The sequence below is a fragment of the Grampus griseus genome (assembly GCF_964374135.1).
Source record: "Grampus griseus genome assembly, chromosome: 17".
Lineage (NCBI taxonomy): Eukaryota > Metazoa > Chordata > Mammalia > Artiodactyla > Delphinidae > Grampus > Grampus griseus.
Genome location: NC_139011.1, coordinates 515,858 through 543,706, shown reverse-complemented (window position 1 = coordinate 543,706; position 27,849 = coordinate 515,858). Strand labels below are relative to the sequence as shown.

Sequence of the window (27,849 nt, the reverse complement as noted above, 5' to 3'; positions counted from 1 at the left end):
CTCCCCTCCCCGCGATGACACACACTCCTGCAGTCACGTGTACCCGACCCTGAATCGCTCTTCCAGACGGGGACTGGGGCCCCAGGCCAGGACGCCCACTCAGGCCTCGCTGTGGCCTGACCCACCTCTGCCCAGGCAGTGCAGCCCACCCTGCGAGCGAGGAGGCCACGGCCCCAGCCATACCTCCTCGTCAGAGCTGTCCTCCACGTACTCGTCCTCAAGCCGCACACTCGCCACCTCCGTCCTCGGCGAAGGGGTCCCGGCCTGGGAAGGGAAGGGGAGAGCAATTATGTTATGTCAGGACACTGATGCCCTGTGCCTGGGGCAGATCGCAGGTCCAGGATGCCCGCCCCCTCCTGCCAACGCTGAGGCCTAGGTTCCTACACCCCAGTCTCTAAGCGGCTCCAACCTGGTCCCACCGCAGGTCTAAGTGGGCCTCTCAGGGAGGGGGTCCCACCCAGGGTCATCCTCTGTCAAGGGCTGGACCCATCATAACGTCCAAGCTCCGGGAGAGGACCCCAGGGAGGGGCTGACACCGGCAAAGGAGCACTTAGCCACCCCCGCACCCCTTAATGCGAACAACGGCTGCAGGGCTCCCGGCCCAAAGGCCCAGCCGAGCCCAGAGCCAGCCTGGGCTCAGGGGACGAGGCCTCTCAGCAGCCGTTCCACCGAGGGGAAGGCCATGTACTCGCTCTTGGCCACCGGCAGAGGGGCCACAGCCGACCCACTCCTAGGGCAAGACCCTTGCCCCGAGGAGGCCACATTCAGCGCAGCCGGCCAAGGGCCCAGAGAGGCACCCACACTCTCAGACTGCTGGGAGGACCCGGCCCCAGGCTGACCCCGCCCACCGGGCCAGTGAGTGGGTGCCACTGCTCACTCACACCCCAACCTGGAAAACAGATTCTCCCCTTGTGGGGCGGGGGGACCTGGTGCACCGGAACTGGGATTGATGGGGAGAACAGCCCGTCTCTCCCCCCCGACTCCAGGGGCAGTAAAGTGTAGCAGGGGCCCCCCCACCCCAAGCACGGGCGCCCCGCCCAGAGCCCCGCTCCCCCTGCCCGGGCAGGAGCCAAAGGCCCGCAAGGCAGCTCTCCCTCCCTCCTGTTTTTCCCTCGGTGTAAGGAGGGTGGGAGAGTAACTTTCTTTCCAGGCCAGGAAAAGGCGAGATTCGGTTTCCACGTCTCTCCCACCCCTTGCTCCCCGAGCTGTGCGCTGCGGGAGCCCGGCCCTGAAAGTGGGTCAGCACTGCCTGGGGGCAGGGGCAAGCGGGGGGCGCAGAGGGCCAGCCTGGGACCCAAAGCTTTCCTGCCGTCCTCACCCACAGCAGCAACCAGCGGACACACCTGCCCCAGGCCCTGGGCTGGCAGGACCCCAGGCCGGGCCACTTGCAAGTCTCTCCACAGCCCCCTGATGCCAGCCCGTGGCTGACAGGCCACTGGTCGCAGCAGGGTCGGCAGTGCAGGCCACGGTGCTCCAAGGCTGCCAACTGCCAGCCAGTCTGATGCCCCCCACCAGGCACCGGACCCCAGAAGCCCAGCACCACCTGCACGACAGGCCACCATCCCGGGGCCCTGGCCAGCCCCAGTGATGCCTGCGGAACCAGACACAGGCGGAACCTCAGCAAGGGGAGGGGACACCCAGCAGCGGGGCTCTGAGTTCCTGGGCAAAAGAGCTGGACACCCGGCAAGGAGGGCCCTCCCTCACGGCACCAGGGCTCTGAAGCCACATCCTCCCTCCAGAGGTGACGCTGCAAGGCAGATGGTGGCCACCAGGGGGCTGCCGTGATGCGGGGCGTGGCCCAGCTCCTGGGACCAGGAGGACCTAACAAACCCCGCCCCTTCAAAGTTTAGAGGTACCGAAGCCGGGCAGTGGCCACCGTAAAAAAGGGAGAACTCGCACAGCGCCGCCCTCTCTCCGCTTTCTCAAGCGGCCCAGCCCCGGCCCCCAACATCCTCAGGCACAGGCGCCAGGTGGCGAGGGACTGCCCAGAGCCGCCAGCGCCCACCCCAAGACGGGGTCAACGCCACGTGCTGCGGGCTCGCAAACGTGTCCATGTGGATGGCTGGGGGCCCACGGGCAGGACCAGAGGGAAGTGGGGTTCTGTAGGCAAATGTCCCAGACCAGGGGACCAAGGGAGGCAGGACGGGCCTCTCCTGGGAGGCGCTGCAGCCTCGCAACATGACTGGCAGCTCCACGGCCAGGTGCTGCTGCACGGCTTGCTTGCTCTTGGAGCCCTGAGTCCCGAGAGGGGGGACAGGCAGGCAGAGGTGAGATGCCCAGTGACAGCCAGCCACTCAGGTCACCCCACCCAGACGTGTGAGTGAAGCCCAGAACACGGGATGTGATCTGAGTGACCACCCTCCGAGGGCAGAACATACTAGAAACCTGGGGAGGGTACAGGAGAAGCTGACGTGCTTCACAGCTGAGGGGGGGCTGTGCGATCTCCCAAACCCACTGATCATGTCACCCCAGATGCGACACCACCCCACCTGCCCTGAACTCTGATCCCCAGAAATAAGAGTGTCTGACGCTGGGCCACGGCCGGGGCTCTCTGGGACAGGCCCGGGCACATCCTGCCTGAGGTGGCCTCCACTGACGGGGCCCACTCCCTCCCCAGGAGCCAACGCCCAGACCCCACAGTGCACAGGTCTGGGACTCACAGCTGCTACTGGTCTCCTGGGGGCCCTGCCCACCACTCCCCAGAGCTGAGCTGAGACCCAGATGGGCTCCTCCTGCCCAAGGGTTTGCAGTAAGCTCAGTGCACAGACAGTACAGGCAGGACTCTTAAGTTATCTGGGAGATGCTAGTTGCACATTAGGCATCGCTACTAGGTCTTCCGTTACATTCCTTTTTTCTTTTTTTTTTTTTTTTGGCGGTACGCGGGCCTCTCACTGTTGTGGCCTCTCCCGTTGCGGAGCACAGGCTCCGGACGCGCAGGCTCAGAGGCCATGGTTCACGGGCCCAGCCGCTCTGCGGCATGTGGGATCTTCCCGGACCAGGGCACGAACCCGTGTCCCCTGCATCGGCAGGCGGACTCTCAACCGCTGCGCCACCAGGGAAGCCCTGTTACATTCTTGAACGTGGCAAGCAGATTCAACTAATGAAGATGGGAACTTCTGTACAAAAGAATAAGAAAACAAAATACAGGAAAACCCACACAAATGAGAAAGGACCAAACCAAACAGGACAAGCAGAAGAAAAAACGGATCTAAACAAGCACAAAAATGAAGAAATGGCCGTCAGCACCTAAATCCACTCAAGATGAGAAATCAAGAGGAGGCCCAGCAACGCGAGACCTATGGGACCGGAAAAGCCCGCCCAAAAGCACCACCAGGTGCTACCGGGGGGACACAGGGAAGCAAGAGGCCCTGGGTGACTGGGGGTGCCCGGCGGCAGGAGCCACCACCTGAGGGTGGAAACAGGAGGCGTGTGGGCGGCCAGTGGGGGAGGGGCCCGGGGCTCCCCTCCAGCTTGCTCGCAGGGGACAACCCACGGGCTGGGGCAGGTGAAGGTGGGTCGGCAGACCCTCGAGAGGGCCCTGAACTAGCGGAACTCCCCAGCGTGGTAGGAAGGTTCTGCAGGTTAGCAGCCCTGCCGTAGCTGCAGGATGAGAGGAACAGGCTGACTCGGGGGGCCCCGATGCAGAGCATGACAGGGCTGTCACGGGGGCCGCTCCTGGGTGTCTCGTGCGGCCAGGCTCGGGGGGAGACAGGAGAACACACAGGAAGCACTGACTGGCCTGTTCGTGAACAGGAGACGTGGAGAATCGCCAGCTACACCAGGTGGAGCGGTGGATGGCTTCTGAGGAACGGGTGGAAGAAAAGGGGAGATGGGGGGACTTCCACCAGGAGTCAAGAGCACCCACCTCTTCAGTTCCCGTTCTTGGCCTGGACGAATTCCAACCCAGTACTGAGGTCCCCGCTTTAGAAGAAAATACTCCAACACCCCTCAGCTACAGCACGAAGAAGCCAGAGACGTGAGTGCCCAGGCCAAGCAGGTTCCAGGGAAGCTGGCAGGGCTCCAGGACGACCCACAGGGCATGCGGATGGGCGCTAAGAGCCTGCGCACGCGCGGGGAGGGGAGCACGGCACTAGCGGGAGACAAGGCGGGGTGAGGGAGCACCACCGGCCCAACGGAGCACGGAAGGGAGGGCCCGAGGGCCTGGCTGCCAGTGGGGGACGCCTGGGGAGGGCGCAGAGCCACAGGCAGCCTCACCCCCTCTGAGGACGCCCCCACCCAGGTGGCCTGGGCTGACTTCCTCAGACAGAGGGCTCAGAGGGCACCCCGGAGGGCCGAGGGCCAGGGGCGAGGACGGCTCCCCACCCTCTGGAGAGGGTGGGCATGGAGTCTCTGCTGAGCTGCAGCTCGGCCGCCAGCAGACCCAGGACGGCAGCACAGGTACCTCTGCGGAGCAGCACAAGCCCAGTGGCTCGTGGGGCACAGGTGGTCAGCCTCGAGATGCCTGTACAGCAGTACCTCACCTAGAGAATTTCAACTAAAAATTATTTTTATTAAAAAAAGTTATTTAAAAAATAACTTTAACTTTTAAAAATCATTCCTAAAATTTTGCTTATAAAAGAGGATAAAAATCCTATTTTAAAGGAAAAAACTTAAGCGTGTGGACCCTTAATTTTTTTTTTTTTTTTTTTTTTCCCGGTACGCGGGCCTCTCACTGTTGTGGCCTCTCCTGTTGCGGAGCACAGGCTCCGGACACGCAGGCTCAGCGGCCATGGCTCACGGGCCCAGCCGCTCCGCGGCATGTGGGATCTTCCCGGACCGGGGCACGAACCCGCGTCCCCTGCATTGGCAGGCGGACTCTCAACCACTGCGCCACCAGGGAAGCCCCGATCCTTAACTTTAAAAGAGGAGGAAAAGATCCAGGAAGATAATTTAACCATGAACTGTGCTCACCAAGGAGAGTGAAGGCAGCGAATGGAAACGTCCTTTACCGAATAGTGTTGATGTAAGATTTAACGTTTTGTCAAGGAGGGAATATTTTGTAAATTTAAAAAGTTAAGGGACTTCCCTGGTGGTCCAGTGGTAAAGAATCCGCCTTCCAATGCAGGGGACACGGGTTCGATCCCCGGTCAGGGAACTAAGTTCCCACGTGCCGCGGGGCAACTAAGCCCACGTGCTACAAACTACAGAGCCCAGCGCTCTGGAGCCCACACGCCACAACTAGAGAGAGAAAACCCGCACGGCACAACTAGAGAGAAGCCTGTGAGCCGCAACAAAAGAGCCTGTGTGCCGCAACTAAAACCCGATGCAGCCAAAAATAAAATAACTAACTAAATAAATAAATAATGAGTCTTAAAAAAAAAAGTTAAAAAGGAGAAAAATCTGCCCATAAGCCCATAAAGCACGGGCAAGGCAGTCTGTGGACCATCTTCTCTTTGTGCACCAGCGCTACAATTAAAGCTCGAATGGGTGGAGAGTTTAAATTGGATTTAAAATCGTGTCTTCCTAGGAAACAGATCAAATAAGTGTGGCTTTTGGTTTCCATCACGGTCCTAACCTCCAGGACACCACGGCCATTCAAAGTATAAACAGTTACAAGATCGTTTCTAGGATGCTCTGAACAACCAGTGTTGTGTTTTACTTAAATTAAGCTTTTCTGTCATTTTCCTCACTTAAGACAAGAGTGGGGTTTGCCTTTCCCCATCGTCACAGCAACAGGCAGGACAGCAAAGCCTCACGCGGCGGCCAGCTGGCTCCTGTGCCCCCGAGACCAGGCCAGGTGGATGGAGCTCCACTCGCTCCCACAAGTGCGGGGCCACCAGCTCCCCCCAGGCAGTCCCCTGCAAACAAATCCCACCTTGGGCTTTGCCCCTAGGAAACCCAGCCTACAGCTGAGTCTAGCAAAGCGGCCTGAGCCTCAGGAGAAGTGACATCAGAATCACCGGGGTAGGTGTGGGGGCCCAGGCAGGTAGATTTTGGGGGTTCCTATGAACAGAGCACATGACTATGCTTGAAAACTGGTGCTCTAGAGCTCAGAGCACCTCAGCTCCAAGAAAGCGTCCTACCCAGCCCCCACCAGCAACACCCACCCCCTCCCCTGCCCCGCTGCACCAGAGGAGGGACGAGGGCCTTGGGGTTCCCAAGGAACGGGAGAAAGCACTGCCGGGAGCCCCCAGAGAGCCCGATGCCTGCCAGGCACTTTCCTGGCCATGGTCATCCAGGGGGAGAGCCCACCAGGAGGCTCCTTGCCTACGCACCTGCTGCCCGGGGGGCTTCTCCGTCCCGCTGTGCTGCTCATCGCTGCTGGCCCCATCCTCCTCCTCAGCCGCAGTGTCGGCCTCACTACCGTCACTGCCGGAATCCTCCAGGCCTGAGAACACACTTTCCTCGCTGTCGGAGAGGCCAGGATCGCTGCCAGGCCCAGGGCTGAGACCAGGAGCACCGAGGAGAGAAGGCTAAAAGGAGCATGGCGTCAACGAGCCCACAGCCCACGCAGCGGGCACCCTGCGCTGACCCACAGCTCTGTGTGGCCGGCCTCCAAGGCCACAGCCCTCAGGCCACAGCCTCCACCTCCACCAAAACCACCCACCCAACCCAGGCCTCCCTCACCACCCACCTCCGCCGACAGCAGGCCGCGTGCACTCGGAAGAGACATTCAACTCCTAGCATCTCACAAGGCAAGGACTCTTCAAGGAGCTCAGTTCCCATCACATCCCCCACACCGGCCCCCTATCCTCCACACCCCACCCTGGCACTTAAGAGACCCAGAGCTATGAGGACACTAGGGTGGGGTCTGGGGCAAGCAGAGGACCCCAACCTGAGGGACTTTTCCCACCTGAAGCAGAAGACTCTGTATCCAACCAGATTGGGACCGACAGTTGATCAGTAAATTGTAAAGGTTGGTTGAAAAGACATAAAAACTACACAAGCTTTACTTAAAAGCAAGTGTTTCCATTCACCCCCTCAAGGGGTAGGACCAGAGCTTCCCCCGAGCAGAGCTCTGCTGACCAGACACTCCCCGATCCCTAAGTCTACAGGACGCAGTGCACGGTGTGGACCTTTTAGAACTGCAACAAGAACTTGCAGACTTTTAGCAAGCGTTGATCTGAACGGAGAATTCGCTGCTTTTCAATTGTTAAGAAGTCTCTCACCTAATTGGACAGCCTGCACTCACCAATTACTTGGCAGCACTCAACTCAGCTTCCACAGAAACGACTCTGACACACACTAACTACTCCAACACTTAGTAAGCCATACAATTAAAACAGCAAGTGAAAACGGCATAAATGATTTGGGCACAAGTACAAATGGCTGCTGATGGGTACAGAGCCAGGAGGACTTGTCGCAAAGTGAGCGGGCAGCCGGACAACCCAGCAACGTGGAGTCCCGGCTCAGAGAGGCTCGACTGTACAAGCCTTCGGCGGCTTTCTACCACCGAGATTTGATGACACCCCACAACCCAGCTGGGGTCCAGCTGGAAACCAGGAGTGGCCATGAGTCCAGTTGAAACGATGCATCCAGTGCAGAAGGCACTGCCTTACTATTCTCGTACCCTCTTTTACAATGCATGCGACGTATTAGTAACGTATCAACAGACAAGTGGTTACTGCAGGCTCAAATCCCTTTAACGCAGGAAGCACAATTCAAAGGGCTAGGGAGGCTGCCGCACAGGATGCCAGCCCTCCTTCCTAGCTCTCTCCAGCCCAGACGTTCTTCCAACCGCAGAACAGCCCAGCCCCACACCGGCTACCCCTCGCACAGGGGGTGCTCCCTGCCCAGGACGCCCCCACAAGGCCACCACCAGCAGAGGACAGGCGACCCTCCTCCCCGCTTTCCCCGGCCTGGCTCCCCGGGGCTGGCGGCCGAGGAGCCGCCACGTGCGGCCCAGATGCACCTCCCCGTCCCGCTCGCGCAGCCCGCGGTCACCTCCTCCGGCTCCGGCGGCCGCTTCCCCGGCAGCGACCCCGCCGCCGCCGCCTCGCGCCCCACGCCCCGCGTGCCCGCCATGCTCCAGGCCAGCCCCGACCCGCGCCGCCACTTCCGGCAGCGACACGACCGCGTGGGCCTGGGGGCGGGGCCCTCAGGGTCAGAGGGCGCAGGGCGGGCCCTGGGTGGGGCGGGGCCGGCGTGCGCGCGCCGTGGGGACGCGGGCGGGCGGCGCCGGCGGGAGCGCGCCCGTCGCAAGATGGCGGCGGCCATGCTAGGGCTCGGGGCCGTGTGTGCGCAGCGAGCGGCGGCGGCGCGGCCCGAGCGGGAGGCGCGGCGGCGGCGCTAGCCCGGCCCTCAGCCCCTCCTCGTGATCGCTACCTCCGTTTCTCCCGCCTCGCCCGCTATGGATCTGCCCGTGGGCCCGGGCGCGGCGGGGCCCAGCAACGTCCCGGCCTTCCTGACCAAGCTGTGGACCCTCGTGAGCGACCCGGACACGGACGCGCTTATCTGCTGGAGCCCGGTGAGGGGCTGGGCGCGCCGGCCCGGGGCTTTTGGGGGCGGGCAGCAGGGCGTCGGGAAAGAGCGTCCGAGGCCGCCCCTCGTCGCTCCTGCCGCGCGCTCCCCTGGGCTGGGCAGGAGGGGCCTCTCCTCCTCGGTCTCGCGCCGACTATGTGCGGGACAACTGCGGAAGCGCGTCTGGCCTTAGGGCAGCGCCCAGTTTCGCTGGCGAGCGTTGTGCCCAGGTGGCCCCCGTAGCTTCTTAGATGAGTTACCAGGGTGGTGGGGTCGGCAGCCTTTGGGAAGAAATCAGGGCTTGACACAGGAATTGGAGGGCGTTACTCTAGTGGAAAAGGAAAAGGAGCGAAAACAGAAAGCAAAACGTCATAAAGTTCCAGTGGGTCTCGAGCCCGTGTCCGGAGACCAGAGCCGGGTTTCCCAAGAGCGACTTTGTTTTTCATTCCTCTCGGGACGTCTTCGTTCGCGTCCCTGCCTCCAGTTGCCTGGCAGCAGGCTCGTTTCCGTGGTCTGACCCTGCAGACCGGACAATTCAGGCTTGCAGAGGTACAGCAGAGACTGTCTGGAGTTGCGGCCGAGAATCTGCCGTTCACGTCCGGGCTGTGACGTCGTGTCCGGGGAAGGCCGGAGCCATAGCTCAGGGCCGGCAGATGGGTGGCCTAGGCCGCCCTGGGCTGCGGAGCCTCTGGGCGCCTTCAGACATGCTTGCTCTCCTGAGGGTCCAGACGCTGGCTTTCTCAGACTCTCCTAAGTACTTGTCTTTCATAGTCTTAAGCCCTTAGGAAGGAAGCAGTCAGGGCTGAAGCGAGCCCAGAACTGGAGGCTGGGTTCTCGTTCCTGGGTTGTCTGCTGAAGCTCTGCCTCAAGAGGGGGAGAGGGAGTAAAGAGACTAGAAATCCTGCCGCGTCCTTGTGGGGGACACTTCGTGTTGGTCCAAGTAGCACATCCATGTGGCACTCTGCCTTCCCACTGCTTGTCTCTGTGATGGTGGGCAGCATTCCCAGAGAGGGGGCCGTGCTTTCCTAAAGCTTGTCCTGTTACCACCATCCCTTCGTTGCAGGCCTTGAACTTTGCAGACCCGAGGAAATGACCCCATGTTTCTGTCATCCTTCCTTCTTCCTCTTTCCCCTTTCCCTTAACTCCCGGGCAGCACTCTTACCCGGTTTGGGGAGGGGCATCAGAGATCTTTTGGGATGTTCCGAGCTTAGTCCTACTGGGGTGATCGCCCCACCTTTTGACCTGCTCACTGCTTCTGCTTAAAGATCGTGAGGCAGCGGGCGAAGCCGCACCAGCAAGTTCTCCAAGTCCCACTGCCTGTGCTCTGGGCAAGGCCTTGGAGCAGGAAAGCGGGAACCATCAAGCCTGAGACAGCCTCGTTCACAGTGGCTGCGCCCCCCGCCGGCCCTGCTGGCACTTCCTCCCCGGGGGTAGAGGGGTGCTGACTGGAGCCTGTGCATTTGAGCCCCCCTGGTCTGTCCACAGGCCGAGCAGGGTGTGCTTGGTGCAGGACGCAGCGGGCGGGCTGGCTCTGCCAGGCAGGGCAGAAACGGAGCCCTTTTCTGGGTTGGGCACGGTCTGCAGAGCTGCCCAGCCCCGAGAAAGGAGACAGCCCCCTGCCTAAGGCCTCAGTGATGCACACACAAGCCCCGGGCCTCTGTCAAAAAGTCCTCATGGAGACTTCTGCAGACTTGCAGCCCAAAGTCCAGCTTCCAGAGACCTTGGAAGGTTCTGGCATCTGTGCTCTCGGTGCCTTCCCCCTTGTGCTGGAAGTTTTCTCCCCATTCTGCCGAGGACTCTCCCTGCGTTTGACCGAGGGGACCAGGGAAAGGCGGTGGTGGGGTGGCTGACCCTCAAGGCTGATAATGTGGGGGGGTGGCTTCCGGCCCCAGAAACTCTGGCCGGGGGGCCAGTCCGGCAGTGTTGTGCGGCCTCTGCACAGCCCAGCGGACGGCCAGCACGTCGCTGCCCAGAGAGTCGTGTTGGCTCCCCCCCTTCCAGACCCCCTGCCAGTTACCAATGCGCTTGGTGTGGGGCCACTGCTGAATAGGCCGGGGCTGCCCTGCAGGACCCGAGGCCCCACCGCCCTCGGGAGGGAAGCTGGCGAATGCAGTGGCTCTCCTGACCCGACTCCCATGGGACAGGGACCCGGGGGGGGGGGGGGGGGGGAGCGCGCAGGGGAAGGAGGCTCTCCTGACCCCACTCCCACAGGACAGGGACCGGGGGGGGGGGGAGCGCGCAGGGGAAGCAGGCTCTCCTGACCCCACTCCCACGGGACAGGGACGGGGGGAGGGAGCGCGCAGGGGAAGGAGGCTCTCCTGACCCCACTCCCACGGGACAGGGACGGGGGGAGGGAGCGCGCAGGGGAAGGAGGCTCTCCTGACCCCACTCCCACGGGACAGGGACGGGGGGAGGGAGCGCGCAGGGGAAGGAGGCTCTGCTTTTAGGCTGCAGGCACCTCGAGGCCCTAAGAGCGAGGGCCTCTTTCGCCTAGGGTGGCCCATGTGAGCACGGGCAGTCAGAGGGTCAGAGGGTCACACTGGAGGGGCTGGCTGGAGAGCAGTCGCTGCAGTCAGGTCGCCAGCTCCCTGTGAGACCGAGCCTTCGAGGAGGGTCCTGGTCACACCTGGCCACTCCGAGCTGGCCAAGGACCGTTTTCGGGGCTCCCACGACAGGCAGGGCTGCTCCTCCACCCGGCCTGGGAGCCAGGTGGGCCCCAGCAGGCCCTCCGCCCCGCCCTCGGGGATGGGCAGTGGCCCCGAAAGGCCCGAGGCACACCCGGTGCAGGCTGTGAGGGGCGCTGGGGGCCTGGAGGCTCCCGGTGCCCCCTGCACCTGCCAAACAGGACACGGCTGTCCCTATCCAGTCCCTCTGCGCAGCGGGAGGCCCAGCCCCTCGGGTATCGGTTCCCCTCCTTCCACAGCCCCACGTGGAGGTGATAGCCGGCCTTTTAGAGACACGGGAACTGAGTCCCAGAGACATCAGGAAACAGACAAAGAGCTGGGGGACTGCTGAGCAGGACCCGAAGTCCACGGTCTCTCGCTCACCTCTGGAGCCAGAGGCGTCCAGCTCTGGCTCACGCCTGCCCTCGCCATGCTCCGCGTCTCCCGGGTAGAGGGCAACGCGAGGCCTCCACCTGTGGGGTCCGGGCTCCGGCTCCACCCCACCTGCTTGCTTTCTTTTCTTTTTTTTTTAAATAAATATATTTATTTATTTTTGGCTGCCTTGGGTCTTCGTTGCTGTGTGCGGGCTTTCTCTAGTTGTGGCGAGCGGGGACTACTCTGTTGCGGTGCACGGGCTTCTCATTGTCGTGGCTTCTCTTGTTAGGGAGCATAGGCTCTAGGCACATGGGCTCAGTAGTTGTGGCTCGCGGGCTCTAGAGCGCAGGCTCAGTAGTTGTGGTGCACGGGTTTAGTTGCTCCGCGGCATGTGGGATCTTCCCGGACCAGGGCTCGAATCTGTGTCCCCTGCATTGGCAGGCGGATTCTTAACCACTGCACCACCAGGGAAGTCCCTACCTGCTTTCTTAGCTTGACCCCGGCCACACTCGGACTAACCAGTACTTGGTGCTCATAGAACTGTAGTTTGTATTTTTACACTAGAGTCCTCCCCCTTCCCCTTCCGTAGAGATATATAGGTAAATGTATAGATGGATGGATGGATGGACGAGACGGGCAGAGATCTATATACGGCAGGCTATGTGTGTGGCCTCCTGTCTCTTTCCTCCCTCCACGGTCCTGGGGTGGGCGGGGGGGGTGAGGAGGGGCACAGGGGTCTCAGAAGGGGCTGGAGGGAGGGTAGATGGGCACAGCACACCTGAGCCTGAGCCTGCCTGGCTCCACTGGGCTGTGTGTGGTCAGAATTCTTTATTAAAGGACCAGGGAGTGGTCAGCAGGGTCCTTAGGACCCACCCTGGAATGAGCGGTCAGCTCCCATCAGATATCACGGGAGCCGGGTGAAGACCCCAGAGCCTGCACCTTTGGCTGCAGGGTTTCCTTGAGATCTGCAGGGCTCGCAGGGGCTGGCTTTGCAGGCTGTGGAAGGAGGGAGGCCGGCTCCCTGAATGTTTCCCGATCTTGGAGGCGCTGGCAGCTGCCCCACAGTCTCCTCCCACTGGGAGGGCGCCGGCAGTTACTGAGTCAGCAGTCACCCGTGTGCAGATGTTCAGCTGGGCCTGGAGACCCGAGCATGGGGCCAGCGGCTGGACATGAGCGGGGATGCTTTGGTCATGGGGCCTGTGCTGCGTCCCTGAGCAGAAATAAGAAAATGACATGAGGACAGTGCAGATGGTCCTATCCTCAGCTGAGGACAAGACAAAGGCCGGGGAGGGGACCGAAAGCGAGCTCCCCTCTGCACCCCGCCTTGTGCCTCCCGTGTCCTCCCGCCAGGCTGCGTTTCTCTGCTGCTGCGTCCACGCGGCTCTAGTGCTCACACTGCACGTGGGTGCCAGCTACACGCCCACTGCTCCCGGAGCACATCACACACACCAGTCTCTTTGGCTGGGGGGACTAAAACGGGCCTTTTTTTCTGGGAATATACTTGAGAAGTACCGGTAGGCCTCTCATGGAATTACCGTGGATGTTAATCCTGTTGAGTTGTGGGCGCTTTGAGAAAATATTCAAAGACAGAGATCCTCCCTCTGTAAAAATGTACTTACATGCAAAACTTTGTATACGTTTCAGGTTGTTCACAGTTGTGTAGGAAATAGGGCCACAGACTCTGAATTTACAGTAAGACTTGATATTTACTAAGAACTGCATCGCAGGGGCAAGGGCATTGCTCACCAGCCAGCAGCTGGGCAACAGCTGCTCCCTGGTCCTGCCGTATTTCCCGTCACTGGTTTCCGTTATATCCAAGGGTAAGCCAGGACTTCCTGCAAGAATTGCACGTGGTCAGCAGAGGAGGAGGAGGCATCGGGCTCTGCGATGGACTCACCAGAAGGCCCTCTCAAACTTCTAACACACCTTAAGGTCAGGCTGGCAGGACACATCCAACATGGACTCAGCCCACCAGCAGTGTTCAGGATTGTTAAACAGGAAGGACAGGTGAGCCCTCCAGGTGCCTAGGCGTTCTATCTGGAAGCAGTGTTCAGACTCTGAGAGCCCGGCCTTTGGAGAAACTGAGACAGCCAGAATTTGCAAGGCCTGGTACCAGAGAGGAGGAGCTGCACGTGAGCCCCTGAGGATCTTGGTCGAGTGCTGCTTTGCGCATCCGTGTGGGGAGCCTGGGAAGCCGCCCCAGAACTTCCAGGGAAAGAACCGCCGCTGAGGAGCCGCGTGGTGAGCGATCACCGGGCTCACCTAGAGCTGCCGAGTCATCTGATTCCTCACAGCCAGAGCGGAGAGGCCGCTCTAACATACAGAGCCTTTCACAGACCTCAGAACAGCCACGCCTTGAAAGTGGGGCTGGATTAGCCCCAGGGAAAAGGCTACCCAAATGCAGTGTGAACGAGCTTAAAAACAAGCCTTAAAAGGATCAGGGCTTCCCTGGTGGCGCAGTGGTTGAGAGTCCGCCTGCCGATGCAGGGGACGCGGGTTCGTGCCCCGGTCTGGGAGGATCCCACGTGCCGTGGAGCGGCTGGGCCCGTGAGCCATGGCCGCTGAGCCTGCACGTCCGGAGCCTGTGCTCCGCAACGGGAGAGGCCACAGCAGTGAGAGGCCCGCGTACCGCAAAAAAAAAAAAAAGGATCAGGCTGATCCTTTCCTGCAGAACTGAGGGTGCAGTACTCTTGAAAGGAAGACAACTAAACTCAGACACAATGTAGTAAAATTCTTCGTGTCCAGGATCTAGTCAAAACTAATAGATGATCCACTTGGCATGAGAATGTGACCTGTAACAAAGAAGGGAAGAGTCATGGTAACAGATCCAGGCGTGATGGAAGTGGCGAGCAAGGACATTAAAGGTGTTACTAAGATGCTCTGTTTGCTCAAAGTAGAGAGAAAACGTTAAGACAGAAATGGAAGATATAAAAAGGAAGGAAATTGAACAGAATATCTCTGGAACAAGTGTCCCATGCAGAAGAATTCCACATTATTTCTGTTGACTCCCTTCAAAGAGGTGACACGTAATTCCCACCCTTCAGTGTTGGCTGCACACAGACTTCCTTCTGAGGAGTACAGGAGGGGGTGGGGGGAGAGACTGTACAGTGGAGACGCCTGACAGACAGGCCTCCACCAGCAGTGATGAGTCACGTTGACGGGTGTGCCCTGCCGTGCTCTGATGGGCAGTGCAAGCCACCTCTGTGGTCTTCCTCTCCAAAAACTTACATAACCCCAACTCCTCATGAGGGGAAAACATCAGACGAATCCAAGTTGAGCAACATTCTACACAGAAGCAGCCCCGTCCTCAGAGCTGTCAGGGGCGTCAGGAACCAGGAAAGTCTGAGACTGTCGAGAATGACGTAAGGAGACGTGCATGGAAGGGAATGTCTCAGATGATTGTCCTGGAATAGAAAGACCTATCAGGTAAAAACTAAGGAAATCTGAGCAAACTGGGGACTTTGGTTAAAAATAAACTATCAACATATTGAGTCATTACTTGTGGCACATGCACTAATGCAGGGTGTTAATAATAGGGAAATGGGGCGTGGGATATATGGGAACTCTGTACTGTCTAGCTTTTCTGTAAATCTAGCTTTCTAAAGTTTAAAGCTTGTTTTTATAAGTCACTGGAGGGGATTAAACAGCAGATTAGAAACTGCAGAAGAAAAGATCACTGAACACTAGACTAGCAAAAGAAACTATGCCTGGTGATCACAGAGAGGAAAAAAAGACTGAAAAAAGTGAGCAGAGCCTTACGGGGATAATGTCACGTGGTCTGACACACGATTTAAGTTCCAGAGTAAAGGAGGAAGGAGAATTTTAGAAATACTGGTTGAAATTTGCCCCAGCTTTTTTTTTTCTTTGAAAGCTGTAAACCCACAGATCCAAGAATTTCAATGATTCCCAAGGAAGATAAAGCACAAAAATAAAAATGATAACCAATGCACATCACAATCAAATTGCTGAAAACAAGTGGTGAAGAGAAAATCTTAAAAGCAGCCAGACGGAAGAATAGGATAAGAATGAGACTGACTTCCGATCAGAGACAGCATGAGGCCTGGGACTGGAAGGGGCCCTGTAGGTGGAAGTCTGGTCAACACTCAACACCTAGTGTAACTCACCACATCAACAGAACGGGGAAGAAAAGCCACACGATCTTAACAGAGGCAAAAGAAGCATTTGACAAGATTCAATATGCATTTCATGATAAAAACTCAGCAAGGGACTTCCCTGAGTGGCGCAGTGGTTAAGAATCCACCTGCCAGTGCAGGGGACACGGGTTCCGTCCCTGGTCTGGGAAGATCCCACATGCTGCGGAGCAACTAAACCCATGCACCACAACTGCTGAGCCTGAGCTCTAGAGCCCGCAAGCCACAACTACCGAAGCCCGCGCGCCTAGAGCCCGTGCTCCGCAACAAGAGAAGCCACCGCAATGAGAAGCCCACGCAGCGCAACGAAGGATAGCCCTCACTCGCCACAACCAGAGAAAGCCTGTGTGCAGCAACGAAGACCCAACGCAGCCAAAAATAAATAAATACATAAAATTTTTTTAAAAGCTCAGCAAACTAGGAAGGGAAATTCATCAATCGCATAAAAAGCTTGTACCAAAAAAACCCTACTGCTAACATTATACTTAATGGTGAAAAACTGAATACTTTCCCCCAAGGCTGGAAAAGAAGACAAGGATGTCTGCTCTTACTGCTTTTCCTTAATATGTTTGGGATGCCCTGGTCAGGCAGTATGGCAAATCCATAAGTAAAGACATCAAGGCGGAGGTGCAAGAACTAAAACTCTGTTCGTAGAAAACATTATTGTTTACTTAGCAAATCCCAAAGAACCTACAGAGAAGTTATTAGAACTAATGAATGAGTTTAGTGAGGTCACAGGATTCAAGGCCAATATACAGAAATGGAATATATTTCTATGTACCAGTAACGAGCTGTTGAAAATGGAAATACTTACAGTGCTACAAAAACCACAGAACACTTACTGGTTGTATTATCTGTGGCTGTGTAACTAGTCACCTCCAGACTTAACTGCCTAAAACAACAAGCCCTTGTTATCTCCCAGTGTCTGAGAGCCGTGAGCTGGCTGCCTCAGGATCTCTTGTGAGGGTGCAGTCATCTCAAGACTCAGCTGGGGGGACTTTCCTGGTGGTCCAGCGGTTAAGACTTCGCCTTCCAATGCAGGGGGTGCGGGTTCAATCCCTGGTCGGGGAGCCAACGTCCCACATGCCTCTCGGCCAAAAAACCAAAAGATAAAACGATTAATGCTGTAACAAATTCAATAAATACCTTGAAAACGGTCCACATCAAAAAAATCTTAGAAAAAAAATAGACTCAGCTGGGTGCTGGCAGCCTCAGTTCCTCACCCTGTGGACCTCTCCTTAGGGCTGCTTTCAGCATGTCACCTTGCCTCTCCCAGAGCAAGCGATCTGAGAGAGCGGGAGCCCAAGGTGGGCTTGTAATGTGTTCTCAAATACCATCATGTCTGCTGGATGCGGCTGGTCATAGAGAACACTTTTGGTAGATCATGGAAGGGGACAGCACAAGCTGTGAACTCCTGGAGGTGGGGGTCCTTGGAGGCCATCTGTAGGCTAGTTATCATGGGGTAGATCTTGCAAAATGTGTATATGTGTGTATATATATGTATATATATACACACACACACACACACACACACATATATATATGTGTGTGTGATTTATTCATTGAAAACTGTAAAACATGGCTGAGAAAAAGAGGTAAGTAGATTCCACACAACCCCAGTGAAATCCAAGCAGAAATTTTTGTGTGCACTAACCTTCAGTTTATATGAAAAAGCAAAGGGCAGAGAATAGTCAAACTTTTTTTTTTTTTTAAGGAGAACAAAGTTGGAAGACTCACACTATCTGATATCAAGACATACTGTAAAGCTATAATAATTAATACTGAGTGATATTGGCATAACTATAAACATACAAATAAGTGGAACAGACTAGAGAGTCCAGAAGTAGGCCCACCCATTCAAGGTTATTTGATTTTTGACAAAGATGCCACTGTAATTCAATGGAGGAAGAACTGTCTTTTCAACAAATGGTGCTGGAATAATTGGACTTCCACAAGCACAAATGTGAGCCTGTCCTGTGCTTAATACTATATACAAAAATTAAACATAGACTGAAATATAAGAGCTAAAACTGTATAACTTCTAGAAGGAAAAAACCGGGACACAAATGTTCGTAGCAGTTAGTTATAATAGCCAAAAACAGGACACAACCCAAACGTCCATTAACTGGTGAGTAGAAGACAAACTGGGGGACATCCCTACAATGGAATACTACTCAGCATTTAAGAGGAACAAACAGCTTACCCTTGCAACACTACGGCTGCATCTCAAAGGCATTATGCTAAGTGAAAGGCTACATACAAACACAAAAGGCTACATACCCTGTGATTCCACTTACATGACATTCCAGAAAAGGCAAAACTATGGGGACAAAAGATCAGTGGTTGCCTGGGGATGAGGGAGGGGGTTGACTGCAAAGGGACATAGGGGTGGTTTGGGGGGTAGATGGAAATGTTCTCTATTCCTCGCTTGTGCGAGTAAACAGCTGTGTGTCAGAAATGGAGAGCTGTTCATTTAAAATGGTAAACTGTATATAGATTATAGCTTCCTTTTCAGAGATACGGAGGTACATCCCAGACGGCCAGCCATGTGGAGACACCCAATCAGTCAGCAAGGGTAGAGCTCAGCAAGCAGTCTGGCCTAGGGTGAGACAGGATGTGCTTGAGGTCGTGTGGGTGAATGGTAGATGCCACGTGGGGAGACTGAGGCACAGTGGCAGCCTGCAGATACCACCATCAAGACTCGCAGGAGTGCAGACTCCAGAGGAGCAGTTTTCTCCCCCATTTCCATCTGACAGGACATCCATCTCCTGTGCCACAGACATTCCCCAGCAGCCCACCAAACTCTTCCTGTCTGAAAATGTGTGAGATCCACGTAAAGCAGTGCTAAAAGGGAAATCAGAATGGCGTCTGAGCTTCCACATTAAAGTAAAAAAGAGCAAAATAAGCCCAAAGCAAGCAGAAGGAAGGAAATAATAAAGACAACAAAAATCAATGAAATTGAAAACAGTAAAACATGATAAATGAATTCAAAAGCTGAATCTTTCAAAAGATTGAGATCGGTAACTTGTGGAATGACTGACAGAAGAAAAAAGGTAAATTACTAATATCAGGAATCACAGAGGATATATCACTACAGACGCCACAGGTGGTAAGAGGATAATAAGGAAGTACTACAAACAACTCTATGCATGTAAAGTTGATAAAATGGACCAATTCCTTGAAAAGCACAAACGGCCAAAACTCACCCAAGGGGAAACATAACTATTAGTGGCCCTGAGTCTATTGGAGAAATAGAATTCCTAGTCATAAACCTTCCTAGAAAGAAGTTTTCAGGCCCAAACGATTAGACAAAAACAGTCCAAGAAAATTACAGGCCAATATCCTTCATAATGTCTTCTATAAAATTTTAGCAAATCAAATTTGGCAGTACATAAAAAGAATAATGTCACAACAAATGGGATTTATCCCAGGAATGCAAGGATGGTTCAAGATTTTTAAATCAATATAATCCACCATGTTAACAATCTAGAGAAGAAAAACCACATGATCATATTATTTGATTCAGAAAAAGCATTTGACAAAATTTGACATTCGTGATATTAAAAAAAAAATTCCTCAGGAAACTAGGAAAACCAGGGCTAGCAGGGACCTTCCTCAGCTTGATACAAAAGGATCTCTAAAAAAAAACAACACACACACAAAAAATCCCACACCTAATATCATACATAATGGTAAGACACTGAATGCTTTGCTCATAAGATCAGAACAAAGCACAAAGTCTGTTTTCACCAGTTCTAGCTAATAGTGTACTGGAAGTCCTACCCAGTACATTAAGACAAGAAAAAGAAATTAAAGGCTAACTGGGGTGAGGGTAATTGAAGCCCCAGTATCCTCAGCCTGCCATGCCTGGGGTAGAGCCTCCATTCTATAGGCGGGGGCAGAATGGGGAAGAGGACCCTCAACCTCTTGGCTGCAATCACCAGGAATTTAGCCTCTTCACCTTCAAGTTGGACAGGATGAGAAATGCTGGTGGCCTGCCCCTCAGCAAGATACAGAAAGCCTTGGTTGTAAACTGAGGGGAGAGGAATCCCCACCTCTAGGCCATAGCCTCCCAGAGTGTCATATCAATCCAGGTGAACTGATGTGAGAAAGAGGGAGTAAGTTATGGCTAAAATGCTACAGACTCACTGTTCCTACTGAGTTTTAGGTTTTCTTGAATAAATGTTTCTTCATTTGTTATATGCCTTTAGGACAATTTCCAGAGACTTTAGATGACTTAAATAAGCTTCGTTTTTTTTCTCCTTGGAGTGGTTCACTGGATCTCCTTAGCTGCCTTCGCAGACAGAGAAACCTTGCCTTTATCTTTAGAGGATAGTTTTGCTGGATATCGAATTCTTGGCTGACAGGTTTTTTTCTTTCAGCACTTTTGGTATGTCATCCCACTGGCTTCTGGCCTGCATGGTTTCTGATGACAAATTAGCTGTTATTAGGGATTCCTTGTACATGATGGGTCTATTCTCTCTTAACTGCTTTCAAGATTCTTCCTTGGTCTTTTGCTTTCTTCAGTTTGATTATGGATATCTAGATGTGAATCTCTTTGAGTTTCTCCTTGGAATTTGTTAAGCTTCTTGGATATTTTTCATCAAATTTGGGAAGTTTTCTGCCATTATTTCTTCAGATATTCTTTCTGTCCCTTTCTCTCCTCTCCTTTATGCATATGTTGGTCTTTGGTGGCGTACCACATTGTCTCTGAGGCCTGTTCACTTTCTTCATTCTTTTCTCTTTCTGTCTCTCAGCCTAGGTAATCTCAGTTGAATATCTTCCTTCACGATTCTTTCTTATTCCTGCTTGGATCTGCTCTTGAGCCCTCTAGTGAATTTTAAATCTGAGTTGTTACACTTTTCAACTCCAGGATTTTTTTTTGTTCATATTTATAACTTCTATCTTTATTGTTATTCTTTGTTCTAAGAGATATCATTCTTATGCTTTCCTTTATTTCTTTAGATGCCATTTTGTTTTGTTCTTTGAACATATTTCAAATACCTGATTTTAAAGTCTTTGTCTAGTAAGTCCAACATCTGAGCTTCCTTAGGGACAGTTTCTTTTGGTTGCTTCTGTCCGATGTATGGGTCATACCTTGTTTCTTTGCATGTTCCGTAACTTTTTGTTGAATGTTGGACTGTCCATTAATATAATGTGGCATTTGTTAAACTCAGTATCAGATTTTCTACGCTCGCCAGGATTTGTCGCTGTTTCTTGCTGTTGCTGTTTGTTTGTTTAGTGACTTTTCTGAACTAATTCTGGGCAGTTTGTGTTCTTTGTGATGTGTGGTCACTGAGTTCTCTGCCCAGTTAGCTCATTGGTCAGGGAGTAAAGGGAGCAGGAACGTCCTTCAATGCCTGGAGACAATAACCCTCCCAGCCTCTGCAGCGGACTCTGTATGTGCTGGGCGTGCCTTCACCTCCCAGCCAGGTAGTTGACACCTTGACTTTCTCCTCCACTTCCTGCTTATGCAGAGCCTCAGTCAGCCAGAGGTGAGAGGGCCTTTTCAGGTCTCTCTCAGGTGTGCACAGAGCTCTACATGGGCATGTGACTTCTAGATCCCCTGGAATATTTTGGAGCTTTTCAAAGCTCCTCTTGATATCTCATTCCCCAGCTCTTCCTTTTAAGTTTTCTGGTTAGCTTGTTTTTCCCCGTCTGCTGTCCACTGTCTTAGGCAGGCACAGGTTTCAAAATTGCCTCTAGATGTTTTCAACAAACATCCCTAGGAAAAGGCTTTTTATACTAAGAGAGCTTCCAGTCAAATCAAACAAAAACAGCCTTGCAAGTGGAACCTTCCAGGGAGTTGCCATACAGGCCTTGAAGGAGCCCCAGCCCCATTCTCACCCTGTGGCTGCCAGAATGCTGGTTCCCCCACGATTTCAGCTGTTGGTTTTCACAGCTACGGGAAAGGAAGCGGGAACAGGGCGAGTTTGAGTGCCGCAGCTCACTGATCTTGCTGAGATTCAACCATTTCTTGAATAAACTCTCCCCATGTTGGTGCAGTCCTTTGGGTGAGTGTCAGGGTTCTGAAGAAGTTGACTGAACATTTTTTGCTCGTTTTCTTATTGCTTCTTTGGAGGAAGAAAGCTGTAGAGGTCTGTCTTCCACCATTTCTCCTCACCTCACACTTACATCTGTTTATTGTCCCGTCTTTGTCCGTGTTGAGAAACGTTGCTGCGTCCTGGTCACCGCCACGGGGATCTTCCGGCTCTTCCCTGTCCCTCGTCCCAGGGGAGGACTGCACCCGCTCCCGGGCCCTGCCAGCACAGAGGGCTGCCTTGTCGCCCTTCCAGTAGCTTTTGGACTGAGGGCAGGAAAGAAATGGAAGAGCAGCGTAGCAATTTTTTGGGTTTTTTTTTTTGCGATACGCGGACCTCTCACTGCTGTGGTCTCTCCCGTCGCGGAGCACAGGCTCCAGACGCGCAGGCTCGGCGGCCATGGCTCACGGGCCCAGCCGCTCCGCGGCATGTGGGATCTTCCCGGACCGGGGCACGAACCCGCGTCCCCTGCATCGGCAGGTGGACTCTCAACCACTGCGCCACCAGGGAAGCCCAGCGTAGCAGTTTTGTTCATCTCTGTTTTTTGTCTCTGTTGCCAAAAGAAAAACAAAGCTGCGTTTCTGAACGTGACTGTGTTGTTTTCCTCCAGAGTAACAGAAATCAGGTTCCCGTTTTCTTGGCTGCCTCCGTTTGGGGTCTTGGCTGTTCTTAGGGGAAATTTGCTGATTAAAGCCAGCACGAGGCCCCCTGAGGGAGGGGCCTGCCGTGCTCTGAGGTGCTTCCTGAACGGCCCTCTGCAGCCCGGGTGAGCGGGCCTCGGCAAGGGTGCTGGGTCCTAGGGAGACCTCCACCCTGGGTGGGGGCACAGCCCCTGCACGGAGGCGGCTGCGTGACCCCCACGTCTCCTGGCAGAGTGGGAACAGCTTCCACGTGCTGGACCAGGGCCAGTTCGCCAAGGAGGTGCTGCCCAAGTACTTCAAGCACAGCAACATGGCCAGCTTCGTGCGGCAGCTCAACATGTGTGAGTGCGCCACCCCGGGGCCCCACTCGCTGGCCTGGTGCAGCCCCCAGGCTCTGAGCCCTGGGTAGCCCGGGGGCGTGGCCCGGATCCCGAGCACCTGCAGGGGGAGGGGGTGTCGTGGGGGGTGTGGAGCCTCCCTGAGACCGAGACCACCCAGCCACCTCAGGCAGGGCTCCCAAGAGGGCAGTGCTGGGCATTTCCCCACTTCCCCAGCCTCCCTCGTTCTCCAGCGGGGCGGTGGCCGTGCCGGAGTGAGGGCTGGGTCCCCAGCCCTGAGGCAGCACTGCCCCACCCTGTCGCGCGCAGATGGCTTCCGGAAGGTGGTCCACATAGAGCAGGGCGGCCTGGTCAAGCCAGAGAGGGACGACACCGAGTTCCAGCACCCGTGCTTCCTGCGCGGCCAGGAGCAGCTCCTGGAGAACATCAAGAGGAAAGTGACCAGCGTGAGTAGCCCTCCTCCCTCCCCCACGTCCTCGGACTTCCCTCCAGGCCATCAGCAGGAGCAGCGTCCACCCCCTGTCCTGCTGGCCTGGCTGCACCGAGCCCTCTTCCTGCTGGCAGCCCCTCCTCCGTCAGCCACCACAGCGAAGGCCCCTCCAGACCGGCAGCCCCTTGGCCCTTTCTGCTGTATCCCGCCCCCCCCAGGCCATCTCAGTGACTGCTCCCCTGGGGACCCAGGTGTCCACCCTGAGGAGCGAGGACATAAAGATTCACCAGGACAGTGTCACCAAGCTGCTGACCGACGTGCAGCTGATGAAGGGGAAGCAGGAGAGCATGGACTCCAAGCTGCTGGCCATGAAGCAGTAGGTGCTGGGACCAAGAGGCCTCCTGGGGAGCAAGCAGAGGAGGGGGAGGGGGCGCCAGCGGAGGGTCTCTCCCCCCAGTCCCGCCCCACAGGCTCCAAGACAGACGCTTCAGGCCTTCCACTCTCCAGACAGAGCTAGGTTCAGGCTTGCACAGCCTCCCACCCTGCCAGGTTGAACTCGTTTCCAGAAGGTGGGGTTGGACCCGGTTCCCATGGCAGCAAGCAGAGCTGGGCCCGGAGCAGCGGCCACGCCCTTGGGCTCCTCACGCAGCCCCCGAGCGCGTGCCTGGCATCACTCAGCACGGGTGTCACCTCTCCTCAGGCCTGGGAAGCAGGAAACACTTTGGGTTCTTTCTGGAACCCCTGCCCCTGGGGCATGTGTGGCCATCACAGAACCAGCTCTAGGCTCCCCCGAGCCAGGACCCCTATGGAGGCTGGCTTAGGTCTCCTCCCATGTACTTGGGGCCCTGGGGACCTCAGGAACCCCAGCCCGGGGTGGCTGGCCGTGTCTCGGTGAGGCCTCAAAGCCGCTCAGAGGGCCGGCCGTCATGCCCCCCAGACCATGGAGGATGCTCCTGGGCCCCGACTACTCACATCAGGGCCCAGCAGAAGCCCCTGGCTGGGTGATACCTGGAGATGGAACCAGGTGAACTTGGCCTCTGGGACATGGACACCTCTCAGGGTGAAGCCAGGAGGGTCTCTTGCATGTCAACAGGACATGCTGGGGGCTGAGCAGGGCTGGCCCCCTGGAGTGGCAGACCGTGGGCTGCTCAGGTGGCCCTTTCTGCTCCTCGAGGCCACCTCTGGTCCCCTCAAGGCACGGGACAACCCCCCCACATGCTGCCCTGTGGCCTGAAAGCTGTACTGCCCCCTTCCCCTGGACTCCCCTCCCATTCTCAGCCTCAGTCTAGGGAGAGTCGGCCAAGGGTGGGGGCCGCCCTCAAGGCTCTGCCACCTCGACTGTGACCGAGAAAGCCCCGGGGGTCTCGGCCCAGATCCTGGGGCGCACCAGCGGGCCCTGCCCAGGTCTCCACCACAGCCCCGCTGCCCCCGCAACTGGCACCCCTGCGCATCCTCCCTTCGCAGCGCAACAGCGCGAGGAGGGGCGGGGGCCCTGGCCTGGCCCCCAGACCGTCCCACAGCCTGTGCTTGGGTGGGGTGGGGATGGGCCGGCAGCTGGGCTTGTGACGAGACGCAGTCCCCCACGGCCCTGCTCCTGCCCGGGTGGGGTGGAGTGTCCGTGGGGCTCCCTGCAGCCCCCCGACGGCGCCTGGTCTGTTGCAGTGAGAACGAGGCCCTGTGGCGGGAGGTGGCCAGCCTGCGGCAGAAGCACGCCCAACAGCAGAAAGTCGTCAACAAGGTGCGACGCCGGCGGGCGGGGCGCGGGGTCCCTGTCTGCAGCCAGGCTGACCACCTCTCCCCTTGCAGCTCATCCAGTTCCTCATCTCGCTGGTGCAGTCGAACCGGATCCTGGGGGTGAAGAGAAAGATGTGAGGCACTAGGCATGCCCACCTCCTGTTGGCTGTGTCCTGGGGGCCGCCGAGGCCGGGGACGCAGCTAACCTGCCTCTCCCCACAGCCCGCTGATGCTGAACGACAGCAGCTCCGCGCATTCCATGCCCAAGTACGGCCGGCAGTTCTCGCTGGAGCGCATCCATGGCCCGGGGTCCTACTCGGTGAGCGGTGGGTGCCGCGCGGGGCGGGGGGTTGAGGCGGCGGCAGGTGCTGCATGTGGTCACCTCCCTCTGGTGGCAGGCTCCGTCCCCAGCCTATAGCGGCTCCAGCCTCTACCCCCCAGACGCTGTTGCCAGCTCCGGACCCATCATCTCCGACATCACCGAGCTGGCCCCCGGCAGCCCCTTGGCCTCCGCAGGCGGGAGCGTAGCTGAGAGGTGGGCCCGGCGCCTTCCCAGCAGGCGGGAGCGGGTGGGGCTGGTGGAGGCGCCTGCTGACACGTGCGCCCCCTGTGCAGGCCCCTGTCCAGCAGCCCCCTGGTTCGAGTCAAGGAGGAGCCCCCCAGCCCACCTCGGAGCCCCCGGGCAGAGGATGCCAGTCCCAGCCAGCCGTCCTCCGTGGTGGAGACGCCCCTGTCCCCGACCGCCCTCATTGATTCCATCCTGCGGGAGAGCGAGCCTGCGCCGGCTGCCTCGGCCCCGGCCCTCGCCGATGCCGGGGGCCGCCCCCCCTCGCCCCGGCCTGCCTCGGCCCCCGAGAAGTGCCTCAGCGTAGCCTGCCTGGACAAGTGAGTGCCGTCCGCTCACCCACCGGCTTCTGGAAGCACGGCCGGGCCTCTGACGAGGGCTGGACATGGGCGGCCGTCAGGCCTGCGGCTTAGGGCTTGCTGGGGATGAGCTCGCGGACCTGGCCCTGAGCACAAAGCTCAGGGCTGGGGAGGGAGACAGATGCCAACCAGGTGGTCCCACAGCCCTTCCACTGCAGGAGCCCAGGCGTGTGGCCAGGCCGCCCTCTCCTGCGGCAGGCTGCTGGGTCCCTGTGTCTGTCCTGCTGCCCCAGAGGTGGGCAGGCGAGGGTGGGGCCTGGGGGTCTGCCTGGCCCCCACCTGCAATCCGGGGGCTCTTGTCTTTCTATCTTGCAGTGTGGCTCGCGCTCCACAGATGTCTGGGGTCGCCCGCCTCTTCCCCTGCCCCTCCTCCTCTCTACATGGCCGAGTCCAGCCAGGGTTAGCGCTGTCCCACTGGGGAGGGAGGAGGGCTCTGCCAGAGCTCGGGCCCCTCCCCAGCCGCGGACCAGACCCCAGCCCGGCTGGGAGCACTCAACCCTGCCTGGTGAATGGGCGCCCCAGGCCCTCTGCGACAGGGACTGGCCCCCGGGCTCTGGGGCCCCAGCCAGCACCCTGAGTTGCTGACTGACAGAGGGTGGCCCAGGTGTTGTGCTGACTGGCCTCCTCTAAGGAGAGGGCAGGGCCTTTTGGTTCGCAGCCGCCAGGCCTGGTCTTTCCTGGCGGGCACCGGGGGAGAGGCTGGCCCAGCCACCGCCGAGCACGGCTCCTCGCCGCCTCCTGCTGTCTTCCGGTGCAAAGGCCCAACCTTACCGAGCCTGAAGATCTGGGCGCCCACCCCATTCTGAGCACTGAACTCCTCCTTGGCCCTCCTGCCATCTTGACCCAGCCTAAAGTGCTGCCAGAGGCCTTACGGGGCCTCACGGTGACCGGGGACGGCAGGGCCTGAGCCACTCCCCCGGGGTGGCCAAGGATCCCGGCCCTGTGCACACTGCCCCGCCGGGCCCGGGCTGGCAGCGCAGAGGGGCCCTGCCTTGGAGGGCCTCCCGTGTGCCCGAGCAGGGTGGGTGGTGGCCGAGGGGAGCCCTTCTCTGGCAGGCGGGTGTGAGCGCTGGCAGGAAGGTGCCTGGGTGGGGACGCCCAGGGTGCCGCTTCACCCGATTCCCTCCGTCTGGCCAGGACCGAGCTCAGCGACCACCTGGATGCCATGGACTCCAACCTGGACAACCTGCAGACCATGCTGACAAGCCACGGCTTCAGCGTGGACACCAGCACCCTGCTGGACGTGAGTCCCGGCCCCGCCCCGCCCCGCCCCGCCCCGCCCCGGCCCCGCCCCCCGGCCCGCCCACAGGCACAGCCTGACTGCCCTCCCTTCCCTGCAGTTGTTCAGCCCTTCGGTGACAGTGCCTGACATGAGCCTGCCCGACCTTGACAGCAGCCTGGCCAGCGTGCGTAGAGCATGGGGGTGGCGGGGTGGCGGGGGAGAGGATCCGGGAACCCTCACCACGCTCCCTCCGCCCCAGCAGATCCAGGAGCTCCTCTCTCCCCAGGAGCCCCCCAGGCCTCTTGAAGCAGAGAGCAGCAGCCCTGACTCAGGTGAGCTGAACCTGCCCGCCCCCGCCCCGTGCCCTCGCGCCAGCACGCTGACCTGCCCGCCCCCCCCCCCCCCAGGGAAGCAGCTGGTGCACTACACGGCCCAGCCCCTGCTGCTGCTGGACCCTGGCTCCGTGGACGTGGGGGGTGGCGACCTGCCGGTGCTCTTCGAGCTGGGAGACGGCTCCTACTTCTCCGAGGGGGATGACTACACAGACGACCCCACCATCTCCCTGCTGACGGGCTCGGAGCCCCCCAAAGCCAAGGACCCCACTGTCTCCTAGAGGTCCCAGGAGGAGGGCCGGCCTGCGCCCCACACACCCCCACCCCATCCCCACCCCCCAGTGCAGGGCTGGTCTCAGTAGTACCGGGCCGGCTGGGCGGGCATGGCCCCCAGTCAGCACCGAGGGCCCAGCCCCATGAGCAGTTGCCTGCTGGGGCCTTCACGGCCACACTCGGACTGACCGGTACGCGGGTGCTCATAGAATTGTATTTTGGATTTTTACACGAGAGTCCCCCCTTTCCCCTTCTGTAGAGATATACAGGCATATACGTGGACGGACGGACAGACGAGACAGAGATCTATAAACGACGGGCTGTG

The 27,849-nt window shown here is 57.5% G+C and overlaps 2 protein-coding genes across 5 annotated transcripts in view; one reads left to right on the top strand and one right to left on the bottom strand.

Annotated features, from left to right (window-relative positions):
* The window catches only part of BOP1 (BOP1 ribosomal biogenesis factor), a 21,140-nt gene extending 12,859 nt beyond the window's left edge, over window positions 1-8,281 (bottom strand). The window contains exons 1-3 of one of the 2 annotated variants that reach the window (XM_082674570.1): window positions 7,885-8,281; window positions 6,216-6,413; window positions 184-264 (exon numbers count right to left, since the gene is read on the bottom strand). In XM_082674570.1, the coding sequence (XP_082530696.1) occupies window positions 184-264; window positions 6,216-6,413; window positions 7,885-8,157 (552 nt within the window). In that variant the 5' untranslated portion in view covers window positions 8,158-8,281. The remainder of the gene's footprint in view (window positions 1-183; window positions 265-6,215; window positions 6,414-7,884) is intronic. The other variant, XM_082674571.1, reaches the window with a different exon arrangement.
* On the top strand, window positions 8,161-27,849 carry HSF1 (heat shock transcription factor 1). 3 transcript variants are annotated; one of them, XM_082674573.1, is made up of 14 exons: window positions 8,161-8,407; window positions 22,504-22,612; window positions 22,919-23,055; window positions 23,291-23,415; window positions 24,702-24,777; window positions 24,846-24,907; window positions 24,996-25,092; window positions 25,172-25,308; window positions 25,389-25,658; window positions 26,013-26,096; window positions 26,835-26,940; window positions 27,038-27,103; window positions 27,206-27,251; window positions 27,327-27,849. In XM_082674573.1, the coding sequence occupies exons 1-14, from the start codon at window positions 8,291-8,293 to the stop codon at window positions 27,530-27,532; spliced, it is 1,638 nt and encodes a 545-aa protein (XP_082530699.1). In that variant the 5' UTR covers window positions 8,161-8,290; the 3' UTR covers window positions 27,533-27,849. The 3 variants fall into 3 exon arrangements, with proteins under 3 accessions (XP_082530699.1, XP_082530698.1, XP_082530700.1); XM_082674572.1 differs by having other exon boundaries at window positions 27,182-27,251; XM_082674574.1 differs by lacking the exon at window positions 26,013-26,096 and having other exon boundaries at window positions 27,182-27,251.

Excerpts from the sequence above, each read along its gene's own strand:
- HSF1 (XM_082674572.1), top strand. The coding sequence starts at position 8,291 with ATGGATCTGCCCGTGGGCCCGGGCGCGGCGGGGCCCAGCAACGTCCCG. Across the intron at positions 23,056-23,290 it reads TCAAGAGGAAAGTGACCAGC|GTGTCCACCCTGAGGAGCGA; the intron begins GTGAGTAGCCCT and ends CTGGGGACCCAG. Across the intron at positions 25,093-25,171 it reads ATGGCCCGGGGTCCTACTCG|GCTCCGTCCCCAGCCTATAG; the intron begins GTGAGCGGTGGG and ends CTCTGGTGGCAG.